The sequence below is a fragment of the Gallinula chloropus genome (assembly GCF_964237585.1).
Source record: "Gallinula chloropus genome assembly, chromosome: 31".
NCBI lineage: Eukaryota > Metazoa > Chordata > Aves > Gruiformes > Rallidae > Gallinula > Gallinula chloropus.
This window is the reverse complement of record NC_140116.1, coordinates 829,105-850,126: the sequence shown is the minus strand read 5'-3', so window position 1 is coordinate 850,126 and position 21,022 is coordinate 829,105. Positions and strand designations below refer to the sequence as shown.

General features: G+C 70.9%; 2 protein-coding genes across 2 annotated transcripts; both read right to left on the bottom strand.

The window, feature by feature from the left end:
• Positions 1-739: 739 nt before the first annotated feature.
• Positions 740-17,283, bottom strand: ERBB3 (erb-b2 receptor tyrosine kinase 3; the record flags this gene model as incomplete). Its single annotated transcript, XM_084277187.1, has 28 exons — positions 740-1,399; positions 1,832-2,096; positions 3,011-3,082; positions 3,271-3,429; positions 3,504-3,601; positions 4,418-4,564; positions 4,648-4,723; positions 4,827-4,982; positions 6,091-6,276; positions 6,973-7,071; positions 7,185-7,304; positions 7,491-7,632; positions 8,438-8,491; positions 8,559-8,713; positions 8,854-8,944; positions 9,378-9,510; positions 9,597-9,796; positions 10,495-10,585; positions 10,686-10,759; positions 10,855-10,975; positions 11,057-11,170; positions 11,701-11,842; positions 12,804-12,922; positions 13,007-13,072; positions 13,189-13,314; positions 13,536-13,722; positions 14,518-14,669; positions 17,169-17,283. The coding sequence occupies 28 exons, from the start codon at positions 17,281-17,283 to the stop codon at positions 870-872; spliced, it is 3,990 nt and encodes a 1,329-aa protein (XP_084133313.1). The 3' UTR covers positions 740-869.
• A 979-nt stretch (positions 17,284-18,262) lies between these two features.
• Positions 18,263-19,468, bottom strand: RPS26 (ribosomal protein S26). The gene is made up of 4 exons (XM_084277372.1): positions 19,342-19,468; positions 18,779-18,956; positions 18,459-18,589; positions 18,263-18,364 (listed from the first exon to the last, which is right to left on the bottom strand). The coding sequence occupies exons 1-4, from the start codon at positions 19,342-19,344 to the stop codon at positions 18,329-18,331; spliced, it is 348 nt and encodes a 115-aa protein (XP_084133498.1). The 5' UTR covers positions 19,345-19,468; the 3' UTR covers positions 18,263-18,328.
• Positions 19,469-21,022: the final 1,554 nt, after the last annotated feature.

Here is a 21,022-nt window from a genome sequence, read left to right as displayed (position 1 = left end):
CCCGCCCCGAAACCTCCCCGTTGCCGCCCCCCAGGGGCATCCCCCTCAGCCCCCCGCGCGGTCCCATCACTCCCCCAGCCCCCCCTCTGGTTCCTACCCCCACAGCAGCCCCCCCCGCCCGGTCCCAGCACCCCCCATGTGCCCCCCTCCACCCCCCCGGTCCACCCCACCCCCCACTCCAAACCCCCCCGGTCCATCCCCCACCCATGTGCCCCCCCTACCCCCCCGGTCCACCCCCCGCCCCAAACCTCCCCCGGTCCATCCCCCCCCGCCCCAAACCCCCCCCCGGCCTATCCCCCCCCACCCCATCTCCCCCCCACCCCAAACCCTCCCCGGTCCATCCCCCGCCCCCGCCCCAAACCCGCCCCGGTCCATCCCCCCCCCGCCCCAAACCCCCCCCCGGTCCATCCCCCCCCCCCATGTCCCCCGTACCCCCCGTCACACCTGATTAAAAAACGTCCTTTATTCAGCATTTACAAACGCGCAGCGACCCGCGCGCCCGGGGGGGGGGTCGGGGCTGGGACCCCCTGACCCGCCCCGGGACACCCCCCGAAGGGGGAGGGGGCAGCACCCCCAAAGCGTCCGGTTGCAGCGAAGAACGGGCGGACCCGGAGCCCCCCCCCCCCATCCCATCCCCCCCCCCGGCAGGCGCCGGCCCGGCGCTCCCGGGGAGCAGCTTGGGGGGGGGGGGGGGTGAGGGGACGTCGGGAGGGGAGGGGGCGACACGACCCCCCCCCCCCCCTCGTTCCCCTGCCCCCCGCAGCCTCGGCTCGCGCCCCTCGGGGGATCCTTCATATCCAGTGTAAACAGCCCCGGGGGGCGGCAGGCGGGGGGGGGGGGACGGGAAGGGGGGGGCGCGGGGGGGTCCCCTACGTCCGCTGAGCATCGGCCTTGGCGAAGAGGCGGCTGTGCCAGTAGTCGGGGTTGTCGAAGGCGCAGTCCGAGGCCTCGAGGCTGCGAAGGGGCTTCATGGGGGGCGCGGGGGGGCCGCGGCAGCCGGGGCAGCGGGGGGCCAGCACCGCCTCCATCTCCTCGTAGCCCTGCTCCGCCGCCCCCCCCTCGGCGCCGGGGCCGCTGTCCCCCGGCCGCATGTCGGTGTAGCCGTCGGGCCGGGGTCCCTGCGCCCCCCCGGCGCTGCCCAGCGAGCGGCTCAGCCGCGGCTGCTTGTTCATGTACTCGTAATCCTCCTCCGAGTCCCGCTCCGGCCGGCCCCGGCCCGGGGGGGCTCCGGGGGCGGCCCCCGGCTCCGTCCCCACCTCCATGTACTCGTAGCCCAGCTCCTCCAGCGAGGCCGGACGGGGTGGGGGGGGTCCCGGGCCCCCCCCCGGCCGCCGGTTCATGTACTCGTACTCCTCCTCCTCCTCGGGCTCCGGCACCGAGCCCCGGGCAGGGTCCGGATCTGGGGGGTGGGGGGGGTGAGATGGTGGCCAGGACCCCCCCCAGGACCGCCCCCCCCCCAGTGCCCAGGCTTGTGGGTGGGTGCCCCCCCCACCCTCCCAGCCCCCTCCCCACCCCAGGGCCGGTCACAAGGTTTGGGGGTGTCTTAGCTGGGTGGGGGGGCTTCACCCCCCCTACACACACCCTAAAAGACGATCCTCCCCCAACCCTGCAGCAGTGGGTGGGGGGTACCCCTGGGAACACGCTGCCCCCACCCCCAGCAACCCCCCAGCAGCCCCCACCCCTTTAACCCCAAATCCTGTGGGATGCCCCCCCCCCCCAAGAACAAGCACCCCCAGTCCTATACAACGGACCCCCCCCCAAACCCTTCCCAGACAGGACCTGCACCCCCAAATGACCCCCCCAGCCCCCCCCAGCCCCCCCCCAGCCTCACCCCGCCCGGCGCAGCTGGGGGTGACGTAGCCGTTGGCATCCTCCTCGCTGCCCTCGGTGCTGGGGGGCGGGGGGGGGAAGCTCTCCCGCTGCGACAGGTACGCGCTGTCCCCCCGCGAGCGGAGGCTGCGGCACAGGCTGCCCGAGAGGGACCCCCCCTCGGCCAGGTCCAGCTCCGAGGCCGTGCCCCGGCCCTCCGACGACTCGGACACCGTGCGCCCCAGAGACTCCTGGCGGCTGCGCCGGGGGGGGCGGCACCCCCCGCCCTGGGACAGGGGGGGCTCAGGGTGGGGGGGTCGCTCCTGATGACCCACCCCCCCCACATACACACACACACACACACACTGCTTCACCTCCACCAGCCGACCCCTTTGCCCCCCCCATGCCCTGGTAACCCATAGTCACCCCCTATCACCCCCCAGACCCCCCCTTTGCCCCTGCCCTGGCACCCCATAGTCACCCCCCATCATCCCCAAGCTGCCCCCTTTGCCCCTCCCCATGCCCTGATAACCCATAGTCACCCCCCATCGCCCCTCAGCCACCCCCTTTGCCCCCGCCCTGGCACCCCATAGTCACCTCCCATTGCCCCCCAGCCACCCCCTTTGCCCCCCCCCATGCCCTGGTAACCCATAGTCACCCCCTATCACCCCCCAGACCCCCCCTTTGCCCCTGCCCTGGCACCCCATAGTCACCCCCCATCATCCCCCAATCGTCCCCCAGCCCCCCCCTTTGTCCCCCCCCTGCCTTGGCACCCCATAGTCACCCCCCATCATCCCCCAGCTGCCCCCTTTGCCCCTCCCCATGCCCTGATAACCCATAGTCACCCCCCATCGCCCCCCAGCCACCCCCTTTGCCCCCACCCTGGCACCCCATAGTCACCCCCACCATCCCCCAATTGTCCCCCAGCCACCCCATTTGCCTCCCCCATGCCCTGACACCCCATAGTCACCTCCCATTGCCCCCCAGCTGCCCCCTTTGCCCCTGCCCTGGCACCCCATAGTCACCCCCCCATCATCCCCCATCACCTCCCCAGTCACCCCCTTTGCCCCCCCCCCCCCCCCCGCCCTGGCATCCCATAGTCACCCCCCATTGTCCCCATTGCCCCCCCAGCCACCCCCTTTACCCCCACCCTGGCACCCCATAGTCACCCCCCATCGCCCCCCATCACCCCCCCCGGTACCTGGCGGGTGCCGCCGAGGCCAGGCTGGTTCATGGGGATGTATCCGGCGGGGGGGCTGAGCAGGCTGGGGCTCTGGGGGGGGGGGGGGGCAGGGGGTTGGCACCCAGCTTGAGGGGGGTGTTGTGACCCCCCCACCCACCATGGGTCACACCAGGGCTCAGAGGGGACGATGGGACAGCGGGGTCCCCACATCCCAAATGCACAGGGGGAGCCCCCCCCCCAACCCCAGTCCCAGGACTCGGGGTGGGGGGGGGTCTCACCCGGGCGCAGGAGCCCCGTGGGCGCTGGGGGTAGAGCCCCGTGGTGAGGCCGAAGGAGACGTCCAGCTCCTCCTCCTCCTCCAGCTCCAGCGTCTCCATGTCATCCAGCTCCTTGTCGCTGAGGGTGGGGGGCTCGGCGGGCAGCGCGGCGCCGCTCTCCTGCTCCGGGGGTGGGAGGTGAGGGGCTGGGCTGGGGGGTTGGGGAGGGGGGGGTTGGGGGGGGGGGGGCTTACCTTGATCACCAGGTAGCGTGGGGGGTCGCGGGCCATGCGGGTGAACTCGTTGGCCAGCTCCTTGAAGGTGGGACGGATGTTCTCATCGATCATCCAGCCTGGGGAGGGGGCGAGGGGGGGGCTGAAAGCTGGGACCCGGCCCCGGGGATGGGGAGGGGGATGGGGACGGGAGCAGGGACCCTCCCTGGGGAAGGGGACAGGAGCAGGACCATGCCCTGGGGATGGGACGGGGCCAGGAGCAAGAGCATGCTGGGGAGGGGACAGGGATGGGGATGGGGATGGGGACAGGACCCTCCTGGGGATGGGGACAGGAGCAGGACCACACCGGGGAGGGGACAGGGATGGGGACAGGACCCTCCCTGGGGAGGGGGACAGGAGCAGGGACCCTCCCTGGGGAGGGGGACTCCAGGACCATGCTCCAGGGATGGAGACAGGGATGGGACTGGGACCCTGCCCTGGGGATGGGATGGGGACTGGAGCAGGACCGTGCTGGGGAGGGGATGGGGATGGGGCTGGGGACTGGACTCTGATGGGGATGAGGATGGAGACAGGACCCTTGCGGATGGGAATGGGGACAGGACCCTCCTGGGGATGGGGACAGGAGCAGGGACCCTCCCTGGGGAGGGGAACAGGACCAGGACCATGCCCTGGGAACAGGATGAGGCCAGGAGCAGGACCATGCCAGGGAGAGGACAGGGATGGGGATGGGGACAGGACCCTCCTGGGGATGGGGACAGGGATGGGGACAGGAGCAGGGACCCTCTGTGGGGAAGGGGACAGGACCAGGACCATGCCCTGGGAACAGGATGGGGCCAGAACCCTCCTGGGGCCGGGGCTGGGGCCAGCAGCAGGACCCTCAGAGCCGTGGATAGGACCCTCCTGGGGCTGGGGTCGGGGCCAGGACCCCCACTCACACTTGACCATGACCATGTAGACGTCGATGGTGCAGATCTGGGGCTGGGAGAGCCGCTCCCCCTTCTCCAGCAGGTCGGGCACCTCGGCCAGCCGGATGCCGGCGTAGGGCTCAGCGCCGAAGGTCATCATCTCCCAGAGCGTCACCCCTGGGGCCACAACCCCCATCAGCCCGGGGGGGGGGCAGGCAGGGGGGGGCGGGGGGGCTGGGGGGGGGGGGCTCTGAGCTCACCGTAGCTCCACACGTCGCTCTGGTGCGTGTACTTCCCGAAGTGGATGCTCTCCAGCGCCATCCACTTGATGGGGGTCTGCAGGGAAAGGGGGGGGGGCTCAGGGCATAGTGGGGGGCCCCAGGGCTGTGGGGGAGGATGGGGGAGGATGGGGGAACCCCCCCCTCTCCCCAGCACCCACCTTGACCTCGTTGTAGAAGTACTTCTTGTCGTCGGGGTAGAGCAGGTCGGCGATGCCGAAATCGGCCACCTGCGCCTGGCTGGGCGACTTGAGCAGCACGTTGCGGGCGGCCAGGTTGCGGTGAACCATGCGGTGCTCCTCCAGGTAGTACATGCCCTGGGGGGCGGGGGGGGGTCAGTGGGACCGGGGGGGGTCAGCGGGGCCATGGGGGGGTCAGCAGAGCCTTGAGGGGGTCAGTGGGACCAGGGGGGGTCAGTGGGACCAGGGGGGGTCAGCGGGGCCATGGGGGGGTCAGTGGGACCGGGGGGGGTCAGAAGGGCCATGGGGGAGTCAATGGGGGGGTCAGTGGGGCCATGGGGGGGGTCAGTGGGACCGGGGGGGGGTCAGAAGGGCCATGGGGGGGGGGTGGGTGTCAGCAGAGCCTTGAGGGGGTCAGTGGGACCAGGAGGGGTCAGCAGGGCCATGGGGGGGGTCAGAAGGGCCATGGGGGGGGGGGGTCAGCAGAGCCTTGGGGGGGTCAGTGGGACCAGGGGGATCAGAAGGGCCATGGGGGGGTCAATGGGGGGGTCAGTGGGGCCATGGGGGGGTCAGCAGAGCCAGGGGGGGTCAGTGGGACCATGGGGAGGTCAGAAGGGCCATGGTGGGGGGGGTCAGCAGAGCCTTGAGGGGGTCAGTGGGACCAGGGGGGGTCAGTGGGACCATGGGGGGGGTCAGAAGAGCCATTGGGGGGGGGTGGTCAGCAGAACCTTGGGAGGGTCAGTGGGACCAGGAGGGGGTCACCGGGGCCGTGGGGGGGTCAGAAGGGCCATGGGGGGGTCAGTGGGGGCGTCAGCGGGGCCATGGGGGGGGCAGCAGGGCTGTGGGGTGGGGGGGTCAGTGGGACCATCGGGGGGTAGTGGGGGGTCAGTGGGGCCATGGGGGGGGGTCAGTGGGACCAGGGGGGTCAGCAGAGCCATGGTGGGGGGGGCAGTAGGGGGGGGGTCAGTGGGGCTATGGGGGGGTCAGAAAGGCCATGGTGGGGGCCAGTGGGGGGGGTCAGTGGGGCCATGGGGGGGCTCATCAGGACTTGGGGGGGGGGGGTCAGTGTGGCTGTGTGGGGTGCTCAGAAGGGCCACAGGGGGGGTGGTCAGTGGGTCACGGGTGGTCAGCAGGCTTGGGGAGGGCGGGTGGGTGGGGGGTGGGTGCCCCCCGCGGGGGGTCCCCCGCGGGGGGCACCCACCCCCCACCCACCCGCCCTCCTCCTTCCCCATCCCCAGGGCCTCACCTTGGCCACCTGCACACACCAGTTGAGCAGCAGCTGGGGGCTGATGCCGTCCCGGTTCTTGCGCACATAGTCCAGGAGGGAGCCCAGGGGCAGCAGCTGCGTCACCAGCTGGAGCTGCGGCCCCGGGCAGATCCCCAGCAGCCTCACGATGTAGGCGTGGTCCAGGCTGCCGATGGCCAGCATGTGCTGGGGGGGGGGACGGGGGGGGGGACATGGAGAGGGTCAGCATGAGATCAGCCCCCCCCCCCACCCCCCCAACCCTGCACTGCATCGGCTGTGGGATCAGCCCCATCCCCATCCTCCTCAGCCCCATCCCATCCCCATCCCCATCCTGTCCCCAACCCCATCCCATCCCCATCCCCATCCCCATCCCCATCCCCATCCCCATCCCCATCCTCCTCCTCCCATCCCACCCCCATCCCCATCCCCATCCCATCCCCATCCCCATCCCATCCCCGTCCTCCTCATCCCCAGCCCCTCCCATCCCCATCCTGTCCTCATCCCCATCCCCATCCTCCCCATCCCCATCCTCCTCCTCCCATTCCCATCCCCATCCTCCTCAGCCCCATCCCCATCCCATCCCCATCCCATCCCCATTCCCATCCCCATTCCCATCCCATCCCCATCCCCATTCCATCCCCATCCCATCCCCATTCCCTCCCCATCCCATCCCCATCCCCACCCCATCCCATCCCCATCCCATCCCCATTCCCTCCCCATCCCATCCCCATTCCATCCCCATTCCCTCCCCATCCCATCCCCATTCCCTCCCCATTCCATCCCCATCCCCATCCCCATCCCATCCCATCCCATCCCATCCCCATCCCCATTCCATCCCCATCCCATCCCCATCCCCACCCCATCCCTCTCCCCCAGACTCACATCGGTGACGGAGTGGAAGGACTGCTGCCCGCTCCCGTCCTGGATCACCTTGATGCTCACCGGGATCTTGATGGAGTCTCCATCAGGGATCCAGATGCCCTGGAGGGGACGGGGTGTCCCCGTGAGCCCCGTGCTGGGCCCTGGCTGAGCCCCCTCCCTCCCTCCCTCCCTCCCTCCCTCCCTCCCTCCGTCCCTGCCAGCTCCCCGCTCACCTTGTGCACGGTGCCGAAGACGCCGGAGCCCAACACCTTGAGCCGCTTCAGCTCCGTCTCCTTGAAGATTCGGGCCAGCACCTTGTTGGCTTTTTCACTGGGGTCCAGCGGCTCCAGGCTCTGGGGGGCAGGGACGGGGTGGGGATGGGTGGGTGGGAGGGACAGACGGATGGGGGTGGGTGGGAACGGGGTGGCACAGCCAGGGATGGAGCTGGGGATGGGTCCCAAGGGTCCCTCCCCGCAGCCCCAGGGCTCCCCCCAGCTCCCCCCAGCTCCGTGACCCCCTGGGCAGGGCCGTCCCCTCACCTCCCCCCTCTCCAGGTAGCGCCGCATCGCCCGCTTCTTCTGGATCTTCTTGCCCCGCCAGTAGAGGAGGATGAGGAGGCCGCAGGAGCAGGAGAGGAAGATGCCCCCGACCACCATCACGGCGATGACCGTCGGGGTTTTCCTGGGTGCGGAGGGGACGGGGCTGAGCAGGGCCTGGCCAGCCGCTGCTCCCCACACCTGCCCCATGGCACCGCCTGCTGCGGGGCTGGCACGCCGGCGGCACGGGCACGGCGGGGCCCGGCACACGAGGGCATGGCCTGGGATGAGGTGGCACAGCGTGGGACACGAGGGCATGGCGTGGCACATGAGGGCACGGTGTGGCACGGTGTGGCACATGAGGGCACGGCGTGGGACATGAGGGCATGGCACGGCGTGGCACATGAGGGCATGGCATGGCACAGCATGGGAGAGCATGGCATGGGATGGCACAGCGTGGCACATGAGGGCATGGTGTGGCACAGTGGGGCTCAGCACATGAGGGCATGGTGTGGCACAGTGTGGCACACAAGGACATGGCATGGCACAGCGTGGCACATGAGGGCATGGCACAGTGTGGCATGGTGTGGCACATGAGGGCATGGCATGGCACATGAGGGCAGGGCACAGCACAGCATGGCACACAAGGGCATGGCATGGCACAACATGGCACACGAGGGCATGTTATGGCATGGCATGGCACATGAGGGCAGGGCACAGTGTGGCACACAAGGGCATGTTATGGTATGGCATATGAGGCCATGGCATGGCACAGTGTGGCACATGTGGGCATGGCATGGTGTGGCACATGAGACCATGGCATGGCACAGCATGGCACACAAGGGCACGGCCTGGCACGGTGTGGCACACAAGGCCACAGCACGGCACACTGTGGCACAGCACGGCACACGAGGCCACGGTGTGGCACAGCCCAGCCCAGCCCCCAGTACCTGGCAACAGGCAGGGCCTCCCCCAGACAGTCCTGCAGCAGCGGCCCCACACACCTGCAGAGACACAGCGGGGTGAGCCGGGGCGCGGGGGGTCCCCGTGCCCCCCCGGCCCCCCACGCACCCGCGGGTGCAGTTCTCGTGGCAGGGCCGGCACTCGCGCCCGGCGTCGGGGAACTTGTAGATGGGGCCGCGCTCGCCCAGGACGCCCTCGGGGCAGCTCTCCACGCAGTGGGGGCCGTCGCGGTAGTGGGCACAGCGGGTGCAGGTGTCGGCGCCCTGCGAAGCGCGGAGGTGTGAGGACCCCAGGGACACCCCAGGGACGTCCCTGTCCCTCTCCCTGTCCCCGTCCCCCTGTCCCCATCCCCCTGTCCCCATCCCCCTGGCCCTGGCCCCCCACCAAGGCCCCCCAGCCCTACCGAGCCGTTGCAGGTGACGTTCCCCTCCATGCGCTCGCACTCGGGGTGGCACTCGAAGCACTCGCCCCCCTGGGCGAACTCCCGGGTCTCCCTGTGGGGACAAGGCAGCGTCACTGGAGCCCCCCTCAGCTCCCCCCACAGCTGCCCCCCACAGCTGCCCCCCAGCTCACCCCACAGCTCCCCCCACAGGTCACCCCACGGCTCACCCCTCAGCTCTCCCCACAGCTCCCCCCATCGCTCCCCCCACAGCTTCTCTGTCTCCCCTGACAGCTCCCCCCATGGCTCACCCCACGGCTGCCCCCCAGTTCACCCCACAGCTCCCCCCCTCAGCTACCCCCAGGGCTCCCCCCTCAGCTCAACCCCTCAGCTCACCTCATGACTCACCCCAGGGCTCCCCCCACGGCCCCCCCTCAGCTCCCCCCCATGGTTCCCCCCTCAGCTCACCCCATATCTCACCCCACAGCAGGGCCCAGCGCCCCACCCCCTCAACACCGACCCCCTGGGGTGAGCCGTGCCCCCCTCACCCCTGGGTGAAGCGGCAGGTGGACACGCAGACGCCGCGGCGGCTGTAGTGCCGGCAGGACAGACACTGCGCGGGGCCCGGGCCCCAGCAGCCCTGGCTGGAGCACAGCGGGTCGCACACCTTCCCCTCTTGCTCTGCAGGGACAGACAGGCAGCGGCTCAGCCTGGGGGTCCCCGTACCCCCCCCCACACCCCCCCAGCCCCAGCCCGGGGCCGCTCACCGCATTTGCCGCGGGGTTTGTTGTTGCGGATGTCGAGGTCGGCGCGGCGGCGGCTCAGGGCCGCCCACTGCACCGTGTGCAGGTAGCAGAGCCGGCGGTTCTCGGTGATGTACACCCTGCCCGCGCTCACCTCGCGCAGCGAGCGCAGCCCCAGCGACGTCACGTTCTCGTTCTTCATGATCAGCAGCGAGAAACCCCGGCTGCGGGGAGGGGACGGAGGGGAGGGGGTGTCAGGGCCTGGGGGGGGGGGACCCAGGGTGGGATGGGGGTGCTCATGGAGATGGGGTGGGGGGTAACTGGGAAAAGGTGAGGGGATGAAGGGATGGGGGGTGATGGGGGATATGGGGAGGAGGCAGGGAGATGGAGGGATGGAGGGATGGAGGACAATGGGGGGATAGGGATGGGGATGGATGGAGGGTGATGGGGATGGATGAGAGGGATGGGGATGGATGGATGGATGGATGGATGGATGGATGGATGGATGGATGGATGGATGGATGGATGGATGAAGTGGGGGGAACAATGGGGAGGACAGGGATGGGGATGGATGAGGGTGATGGGGATGGATGGATGGATGGAGGGATGGAGGGATGAAGGGATGGATGGATGGAGGGAGGGAGGGATGGATGGAGGGAGGAAGGACAATGGGGGGGACAAGGATGTGTGATGGATGAAGAGTGGACGATGGGGGGGACAGGGTTGGGATTGGATGGAGGGGGGATGATGGGGGGGACAGGGATGGGGAGTGACCGCAGGACACAGGGACGGGGCTGGACAGATTGGGGACAATCGGGGGGACAAGGATGGGGGGACACAGGGATGGGGATGGACGGCCAGGGGACGATGGGGCTGCAGGGACGGGCTGACACAGGACAGACGGACGGGGCCCAGGACTCACTTGTAGAGGCTCCGTCCCCCGATGGTGACGAGGTTGGAGAAGACGCTGAAGTTGTGCATGTGCTTGGGCCAGGACTGGATGTTCAGGTACCCTGCGGGGAGGGGGCTGGGGGGTCAGGCTGGCCGGGCCAGGGGGGTCCCAGGGTGGGGTGGGGGGTGTCCCGGTGCCCGGCCCCCAGCCCCAGCGCTCACCCGTGATCTCCCGCACCGTGCGGAAGACGTTGAGCTTCTCGGGATCCAGCGCCGAGATGTTGCGCCAGGGATCCCTGCGGAGCCAGAGCCGGGGGCGAGGGGGGGAGCTGCAGCCCCCTGCCCCCCAGCCCCAGCACAGCCCCCCTTCCCCAGCCCCCCCCCAGCTCACCCCTCCAGGCCGGTGATGAGGAAATCCAGGTTGCCCAGGATCTTGGTGCAGTTGACGAAGGTGTCGATGTTGCTGGAGTCCACGGTCTGGTACTTGCTGCCGGCGCCGGTGCCCTCGCAGGCTGCGGGATGGGGTGGTCAGGGCTCATCCCACACACCCCCCAGCTGCCCCCCGCCCCCCCGGGACCCCCCCCAGCCCCTACCCTTGGGACACAGCCCCGAGCAGGGCTCACACATCTTCAGCCCGTTCTTCTCCACCTCCATCTTGTCGTTGGGGCAGGCGCGGACGCAGGAGCTCTGGTCCACCACGAAGTTGTCTGGGGAGAGACCCCCGTGGTGAGACCCCCATGGTGACACCCCCACAGTGAGACCCCTGCAGTGAGACCCCCACAGTGAGACCCTCATGGTGAGACCCCCACGGTGAGACCCCCACGGTGAGACCCTCATGGTGAGACCCCCATGGTGACGCCTCCACAGTGAGACCCCCATGGTGAGACCCCCACGGTGAGACCCCCATGGTGACACCCCCACGGTGAGACCCCTGCAGTGATACCCCCACGGTGATACCCCCACGGTGAGACCCTCATGGTGAGACCCCCGCAGTGAGACCCCTGCAGTGAGACCCCCACGGTGAGACCCCTGCGGTGAGACCCCCCCATGGTGACACCCCCATGGTGACACCCCCCACACTGAGACCCCCACACTGAGACCCCCACACTGAGATCCCTGTGGTGAGACCCCCACATTGAGACCCCCACACTGAGATCCCTGTGGTGAGACCCCCACACTGAGACCCCCAGTGCCTCCCCCATGCCCCCCCAGCCCCCCAGCCGTGTCCCCAGCTCACGGGGGCAGCTCCGGACGCAGATGCCGCCGTACTGGTACTTGGTGTCGGGGTTGGGCTCCAGCTGGAAGGTCAGCTTGTTGTAGATGAGGGGCTGGGGGCAGAGCGGGACACACGCCCCGCTGTCGTTGAAGTGCCGGCAGGCCTGCGGGACGGACGGACGGACACCGGGATGGACACGGCTCGCGCTGCACAGGGAGCATCACCCAGCACCCATCCCACGGACGGACACATGGACCAGGCTCACCCTGCACAGAGCATCACCCAGCACCCATCCCATGGACGGACACACGGATGGACACACAGACCTGGCTCGCGCTGCACAGGGAGCATCACCCAGCACCCATCCCATGGACAGACACACGGATGGACACACGGACCTGGCTCGCCCTGCACAGAGCATCACCCAGCACCCATCCCATGGACAGACACAGGGACCTGGCTCGCCCTGCACAGAGCATCACCCAGCACCCATCCCATGGACAGACACAGGGACCTGGCTCGCCCTGCACAGAGCATCACCCAGCACCCATCCCATGGACAGACACAGGGACCTGGCTCGCCCTGCACAGAGCATCACCCAGCACCCATCCCATGGACAGATGGACACACGGACACGGGGATGGACACGGCTCACGCTGCACAGGGAGCATCACCCAGCACCCATCCCACGGACGGACACACGGACGGACACAGGGACCTGGCTCGCCCTGCACAGAGCATCACCCAGCACCCATCCCATGGACAGATGGACACACGGACACGGGGATGGACACGGCTCACGCTGCACAGGGAGCATCACCCAGCACCCATCCCATGGACAGATGGACACACGGATGGACACAGGGACCTGGCTCGCCCTGCACAGAGCATCACCCAGCACCCATCCCATGGACAGATGGACACACGGACAGACAGACACCCCACCCTGGGCTGGGGGGGCAGACGGACAGACACACAGAGGAATAAGCCCCTTCCCTGGGTGAGATGGGGGGGGGAGCAGATGGATGCATGGGAGGAGGGATGCACAGGTGGGTGTGAGGGGACAGACAGACAGACGGACAGACAGACAGACAGACAGAGCTGCCCGGCGCCCCCCCACGTACGAAGCAGTGTGTCTGGAGGGGCCCGGTGCAGCCCCCCGCGCACTCCTCGTGGCAGCACTCGTTGGGCGCCCGCCCGAAGCAGCGCCCGTTGCACTGGGGGGCACAGATCGTCTTGGTCACTGCAGGGAGGGGGAGGGAAGGGGATGGTGAGGGGGGGGGATCCAACCCCCTCCAGCCCCCTCCCCAAGCCCCCCAATACCCACACTTCTGGCAGTCCTCAGGGCCGGGTCCCCAGCAGTGCCCACCGCAGCTCTCGTGGCACGGGGCGCCTGTGGGGAGCAGCGGGGTCACCCCAAAAGCCGGGGGAAGGAAGGGAGAAGGGAGGAGGGGGGGGGGGTGGGTTTCCCACCCCAGCCCTGCCCCATGTGCCCCCCCCCTCACGCACAGGCCTTGCCGTTGTCGCCCACCACGGGCTCCAGGCGGGGGTCCCGCATGATGTCCCTCCACTCCACCGTGTCCACGTGGCAGAGCTGCGCGTTCTTCTCGATGTAAACACCCCCGGCCAGGATCTCTGGGGAGGGGGACACAGGGCCAGGGCCGGGGGGTGACGGGGGGGCTGTGACCCCCTCTTTCCACCAGCCCCACAGCGAGGGGCCACCCCCTCACCGTGACACCATCGCCCCAGGATGGAGACCACGGAGACGCCCCGCGACGGGGCCCGGCACAGCGGGGTGGGGGTGGGGGGTGAGGGGGGGGTCTCGCTGGGGCTGGGGGGCGGCGAGGGGGTCCCACCTGTGAGCTGGTTGAGGCCGAGGTGGCGCAGGGCGTGGGTGGTGTTGGGGTTGTAGTTGAGCAGCACGAAGAGCGCGTACTGCTCCTCGTAGAACTGGGTCCCGCGGATGACGCGCAGGTTCTGCAGCGGCAGCCAGGAGAAGACGTTCATGGCGATCAGGATGTAGCCCGTCACCTCCCGGATCGTCTGCGGGGCAGCAGAGTGTCACCACAGCCAGCACGGGCCCCCCCCCCTGTGTGTCCCTCCCTGTCCCCCTCCCCGGCCTGTCACCTCCCCCCTGCGTCCCGCCCGCTTCCCCTCCACGTCCCCCCGTGTCCCATCGTGTTCCTCCATGTGCCAGAATCTCCCCTGTGTCCCTTTCATGTCCCCCATGAGTCCCCATCATGTCCCATCATCTTCCCCATGTCTCACCATGTCCCCCCACATCCCCTTCCATGTCCTGCTCAGTTCCCCTCCATGTCCCACCATGTCCCACCATGTCCCCCAAGTCCCCTTCAACATCCCCCCTGTGTCCCCATCCATGTCCCATCATGTCCCACCATCTTCCCCATGTCCCCTCCACGTCCCCCCATGTCCCATCAGGTCCTTCCATGTCCCCCTCCACGTCAGTCTGTGTCCTACCATCTCCCCATGTCCCACCATGTCCCTCTGGGTCCCCTTCCCTGTCCCCTATGTCCCCATCCACATCCCATCATGTCCCACCAACTTCCCCATGTCCCCTTCCATGTCCTGCCCTGTCCCCCTCCATGTCCCACTGTGTCCCACCATCTCCTCTATGTCCCCTCCAATGTCCCCCTGTGTCCCCATCCATGTCCCATCACGTCCTTCCACGTCCCCCCTCTACATCCATCCACGTCTCACCATCTCCCCCATGTCCCACCGTGTCCTTCTGTGTCCCCCCCATGTCCCCCCACGTCCCCCTCCACGCCCCATCATGTCCCAGCACCCTCCCCACGCCCCCCCAGCCCCCCCAGCCCCCACCTGCAGGAAGGAGAGGTCCTGCGTGTGGTCGATGAGGACGATCTCCAGGTTGCCCATCACGATCTCGCAGTTGTTGTACATCCGCTGCAGCGTCCGGTACTGGTGCTGGGCGTCCCCGGTCACGCTCAGCCCGTTCAGGGTCCCCGCGCACACTGGGGGTGCAGCACCCGTCACCCACCGCAGCCCCTCCCCATGGCCCCCCACCCACCACCACCACCCAGGGGGCTCGAGGGTCCCTCTCCCCCCACCCCCAATGCCCACAGCTCCCCACCCACAAGCGTGTCCCCCCCTCAGCGCTCCCATCCGTGTCCCCCTGTGCTGGCCATGCCCCCTCCCAATGTCCCCCACAACCACACTGGCCATACTGGTGCCCCCCCCATGTCCCCCACAACCACACTGGCCATACTGGTGCCCCCCCAGTGTCCCCGTCCCACCACAGCTGAGCCCCCCACGCAGTCCCTGTGGGGGTGGTGGTGGGGGGAGGAGGAAAGGGGGGTGTGTGGGGTGTGTGTGACGATGCTCCCCCACCCTGCGCTCCCAACAGGGCACCCAAACCGGCCGGGCAAGGGTTGCGCAAGGCGGGTGCCGCGGGCATGGCCCCCGCACGGCACCGGCACACCCGCACGGCCCGGACTTCGGACCCGGGCGCTGGCGCGGCCCAGCCCGCCGCGAGGCCTGGGGCTGGGGTAGTGGGGAGTGGGGGGGCCCCTGGATGCACCCCCAGAGCTTGGGGGAGGGGGCGTGAGGGGGTGTGGTGGGTGCTAAGGGGACCCCGGGGTTAACGATCGCCCGGCCCCCTGCGCCAGGCCGGACAGGGCCCCTTTGTGTGTGGGGCAGGATGCGGCCCCCTCCCCGCAGCCGCACAAAGGGGCGATTGTGGCGAGCGGGACGGGGGGAGGCCGAGCCCCCCGAAAGCGGCGGGAGAGCCAGCACCCCCCGGGGCAGAGCGGGGCGCGGCCCCCCCACCCCAGCCCAGCGCAGACGTGACTCAGGCCCCGGCACAGGGGGACGGGGGGTGCGGGGTGGGGGGGCAGGGGTGGGTAAATGGCAGCTTTGTGTGGCCGTGGTGTGGGGGAGAGAAGGGCCCGAGCCCCCTCCTGGGGGTGGCTGCAGAGAACGGGCAGCTCGGTGCACACATGGGAAGGGGCGTGGGGCCAGCACAACCCCCCCAGCCCCAGCCTGTGCCCCCCCTCTCCCCTCCCCCCCGCCAGCCAGAGCTATTTTAACAGGGAAGGGGCTATAAAAAGGTCCCAGCTGTACTGGGGTTCGGCCCCCAGCCCCGATGCCCCGGGGATGGGCACAGAGGGGCCCAGAGAGGGGGGAGCCGGGACCCCCTCAAAACAAGGGGGGAACTGGAACCTGCTCGGGGGGGGGGACGGGACACACACACCCCAGAACCCGCGGGAGCCCCATGGCCGGGGACAAGTGGCACTTGGGGGTGACACCAGCGAGTCGCTCGCAGCCGCTCAAAGGGTCCCCCCAGAGCCGGGACCCCCCCCAGCACCAGCTGCCGACACCCCGAGGCACGGGGGGGGCTACAGGCGCCTGACCCCGGGGTGCACCTGCCCAGGGGAGGTGGGTGAGGGCCGGGCCCCCCCCCCCCCGGCACCGCGGCGACGGGACGTTATCAGCGGGTCCCGCTGGCAGCTCCGGAACGTCGCCTCTTATCTGCCGCGTGCCGCCGCGGCCCCCGGCCCCCGCCGCCAGGAATAGAGCCGGGGGACCCAGAGGGGGCCTGGGGAGCCGGGGAGGGGCCGGTGTGGGACGGGACGGACGGACAGACAGACGCAACCTCCTGGCCTGCGGCACAAAGGGGGGTCTGTGCGCGCGGGGCCCCGGCCCGTCCCCAAACAAAAGGGGCTCTGGATGGGGATGGGGCACTGGGAGGGGGCGGGGGGGGGGGAAACGGGGCACCCACGGGTGCTGGGGGGGGGGCTGGACAGACCCCCGGCCCCGCAAACCGGCCCCCGCTCGAGGCGTCGCCGGCGGCACATGGTGCGGCGAAGGCGCCGAGGGTCGGGACGCGCCCCCCGGGTGCCACCCCCACACCTGGGCGACGCCGGCCCCACCTCGGCGTCCCACCCGCCCCGTGCGGGGCTGAAAAACAACCCCGGGGTGCGCCCGGCCCTTCCGGGAGCGGCCGCCGCGCTGCCCGGACGGGGCACTGGGAGATGGGGGGGGGGGAAAGGGGGGGTCTGGGGATCGGGTCCCCTCCCAGGGTCCCCCCGCGGGGTCCCGGCGGCATCGCCGGGTCCCGACCCCGCAGCCCAAAATAGCCCCGGCAGCTGCGGGGGGCGCAGGTGCCTCTGCCCGGGGAGGGGGGGGGGCGGGGGGGGAAGCGGGGGCGGACACGGAGCCTCCCGGGGAGTTGGGGAACCGACCCCCGGGGTCCCGAGCGAGCCGCAGCCCGGGGGGGGCTCTGCCGGTCCCGGTCCCTCCCGCTGCCTCAGCGCCGGGTCGGGGCGGAGGGTCCCGGGACGCCCCTTCGGGGGGAAGGAGCCACCGGAGCCGCCGCGATGGGACCCCCGCAGCCCGCCCGGACCCCCCGCCCCAGGACCCCCGAGCGGCTCCGGCAGCCGCCGGTGCCCGGTGCCCCCGCACAGCCCCGTCCCAGCCCCGGTCCCCGTCCCAGCGCCGGTCCCGCCGCTCACCTGCCTGCGCCGAGCCGGGCGCGGGGAGCAGCAGCAGCAGCAGCAGCAGCAGCAGCAGCAGCGGCGGCGGCAGCGCCCGGGGCCGGGGCCGGGGCCGGGGCCGGGGCCGGTCCATCGCGGCTCCTCTCCGCGGGCCGGCTCGCAGGGCCGGGCGGCTGCGGCGTGCCCGGGCGCGGCGGGGGGAATGCACCTGGCGCGGGGCCGCCGGGGCGGGACGGGCCGGGGCAGGGACGGGCCGGGCGGGGCCCCCCCCGGGCAGCCCGGCCCAGGACCCGCCCGCCGCGCCCCGGGGCGGCGGCACCGGCCCCCCCCCCCAACCCCGCGCTGGGAACCCCTCCGGGGCACAGACCACCCCCCACCCTCTTGCTCTCCCCCCCCCACCCAAGGCCGAGCCCACCCCCCCACACGGGCCCCGCCGGGGGCAAAGGTCGCCCCCCGCAGGTGCAGCCCGGCACCGCTGTGCCCCCGCCCAGAGCCCCCCAAGGTAAAGCCTGACCCCCCCGCCCCCAACCCACCCTCGGGACAAGTGTTTGGCCCCACTGTGCCCCCCCCCCCAGCCCCATCCTGTCCCCTCCCAGGGGAAAGTCCAGCCCCAGCACAGCCAAGGGCCGGTCCCATTACAGCCCCCCCACCCCACAGGGAGGGGAAGGGGGTGTGTGTGGGGGGGTGTTGTGTGTGTGTCTCAATACAGCCCCCCCACCCCATCCAGGTACCACCTGGTGCTGCTGGGGGGCAGCTGGGTGGGTGCAGCAGCATCTCCCCCCACCCCCAACCTGTGTGGTTCCCCCCCCTCCCCAGCAGGTCCCAGCCCAGGGCAGGATTCAGGATGCTCAGAGCAGCCACAGTGCTGTGGGTGACAGAGTGGGGGGACTGGGGGCAGCTCCAAGCTCTGGGGTGTGTGGCCCCCACCTCCTCCCCCCCAACACCAGGATAGAACAGCTGGGCACAGTGACCCACCAGCTCCCCCCACCCCCAGTGCAAACACCACTCTGGTCCCCCTTCCTCAGGAGGGGGCTGGGAGCCCCCCCATCACCCCAATCACTCCCTCCCCCAGCCCCAGAGCAGCGCACACCCCCCACCCCACAGTCACAGAGCCAGGCTGGGAGCAAGATCCTTTATTGAGCCCACACCAGGGGGGGGGCAGCTCAGCCACAGTCTCCTCACATGGGCTTCGGGGGGGGTCGGGGGGCAGCACCCTGCAAGGGAAGGAGATGGTCAGCCAGATCTGTGAGGGGGGGCGGGGGGATGTGTGCAGGGTACAAACCCTCAGCCCCCAGCCCAGGTACGCACGGCGGGTCTGAAGCGGGGCGGGGGGGTCCGGTCCTTGCGCGCCTCCCGCGAGCGGTTCCGCACCACCTTGCTGTGGATGGCGCAGCTGACGCAGTAATGCAGCTTCACGTACAGCTTGGGCAGCACATAGGCTGGAGCAGGGGGCAGAAAGGGGAGGGGGGGGGGGTCAGCAGCCCCCCCCCCTCAGTCACCCCAAAACACCCGAGGGCCGCAGGGCTCCCCTCCCCATCCCGCATCCGGGCGGGGGGAACGGGCCCAGCCCCGTTCATGGGGGGACAGGCGGGACCCCGCTGCCCCCCCCCCCAGCCCCCCCGCCTCACAGTCGAAGACGCTGGCCTCCGAGATGTCCCTGACGGCCGCGGCCTCCACGATGTTGCGGATGACGAACTTCTTGATGGCCTTGTCCTTGGGCACGCAGCGGGCGCAGTTGGTGCAGCGGATGGGCTGGACGTGCCCGCGGCCCTTCTTGGCCCGCCCGTTGTTCCTCCTCTTCTTCGTCTGGGGGGGAGGAAGACGCTGAACCGCCCCCCCCCCCCCCCACCCGGAGCACCCCCCACGCTCCCCTCCCGGCTACCCCACCCCCCCAGCCCCCCCAGCCGCCCACCAACCCGCCCTGGTCCCCCCAACCCTCCCAAACCCCCTCCCAGCCCCGCCGAGTCCCCCCCGCTCCCCTGACGCCCCCCAGGCCCTGCCTCCCCCCCCCCCCCCCCCCCGCCCCGGCCCCACACAGGCCCGACGCGCTCCCCGCGCCGCCCAGCCCAGCGCCCCCCGCCCCGCACGGGGCCGCCGCCGCCGCTCGGTGCCCCCGATGTCCCCCCCGGCGCCCGCCAGAGCCCCCCCGGCCGCCCCCCGGGGCCCCCCGGCCCGGCCACGCCGCGCTCACCATGTCGCTGCCGGGGCGGCGAAAGAAGGTCCGGCCGCCGCGCCGCCGCCTTTATATACCGCGGCCGCTCGCGGAAGCGCCTCCGCCGCCGCCCCGCCGCCGCCCCGGTCCCGCAGAACCAGCCCGGGCGCCTCGCAGCGGCCCCGCCGGCGGGGCTGGGGCGGGAGCGGGGCGGGCGGGGCCGGGGCCGGGGCCGGGGGCGGGTGGCGGCGGCCGCGGGGGGACTACTTTTTGTTCCCTGGCGGAGGGGCCGGGCGCGGCGCGCGCTGTGAGGCGTCCCGCGCGGCGCGTGTCGTCACCCGCCCCGCGCGCGCGCCGCGGGGGCCGCTGGGAGTTGTAGTCCGCGGGGGTCACGTGTCTCCCCCCCACGGGGCGGCCCACGGGGGGTCCCGCCCCCCCCCCCCCAAACCCCAGGGGAACCCCCGGAGCCCCCCCGACCCCCTGGCGTCTCCCCTTCGATCCCTGGGGGGGGATCCCAGCTCCCCCCCCCCCCCCAAATCCCCCCCAACCCCCCGCTGCCTCCCCCCTCCCCAATCCCGGGGGGGGGGTCGCGTTCCCCCCAGTCCCCCCCCAAACCCTCAGGGTCTCCCCTGTCCCTGATCCCTGGGGACTCCCGGCACCCCCCCCCCAACCCCTCGGTGTCCCCCTCGATACCTGGGGGGGGTCTCAGCTCCCCCAATACCTCCCCCCTCCCCAATCCCTGCGAGGGGGGGCTCACAGTGCCCCCCAGTTTCCCCCCAAACCCCCAGTGCCTCCCCCTCCCCAATCCCTGGGGGGTCCCAGCCCCCCCAAACCCCCAGTGCCTCCCCCCTCCCCAATCCCTGGGGGGTCCAGCCCCCCCAAACCCCCAATACCTCCCCCATCCCTGACTGTGGGGGGGGTCCCAGCGCCCCCCAAACCCCCAGTGCCTCCCCCTCCCCAATCCCTGGGGGTCCCAGCCCCCCCAAACCCCCAATACCTCCCCCATCCCTGACTGTGGGGGGGGTCCCAGCGCCCCCCAAACCCCCAATACCTCCCCCATCCCTGACTGTGGGGGGGATCCCAGCGCCCCCCAAACCCCCAATACCTCCCCCATCCCTGACTGTGTGGGGGGGGTCCCAGCGCCCCCCAATACCCCCAGTGCCTCCCCCTCCCCAATCCCTGCAGGGGGCGGGCAGGGGGGGGGCAGTCACAACCCCCTCCAGTTCCCCACCAACCCCCCCAGCGCCTCCCCAATCCCCGGTCCCTGCGAGTTCCCAGCCCCCCAAACCCCCTCCCCCTCCCTCCCCCGAGAGGGGGTGTCGCCGCCCCTCACCCCCCCCCGAGCAGGAGGCGGGGGGGGGGCGGGGGGGCCGTTAAATTACTCGGTTTATTTATAACAGACCTTCAGCCAGTACAGTACAAAACTTACAGTAGAGATCTCGTTACACAAATAGGTAATTACAATATCTTACAGGTACAAAAGCTCCGGGGGGGGTCCGGGGGGGGGTCTGGGGGGGCTGGGGGGGGGGGTCTGGGGGGGGTGTTGGTGTCTCTTTGTAATCCAAACGCGAGTCTGACCTCACAGAAAAGGGGGGAACCCAAAGACAACAGCAAATCCATTAACGAGGGACCCATGAAACTCGTTAGGGAGGGGCTGGGGGGGGGATGAAATTGGGGGGGGGGGGGTGTTTTTTTTGGGGGGGGGGGTCGGGGTATTGCA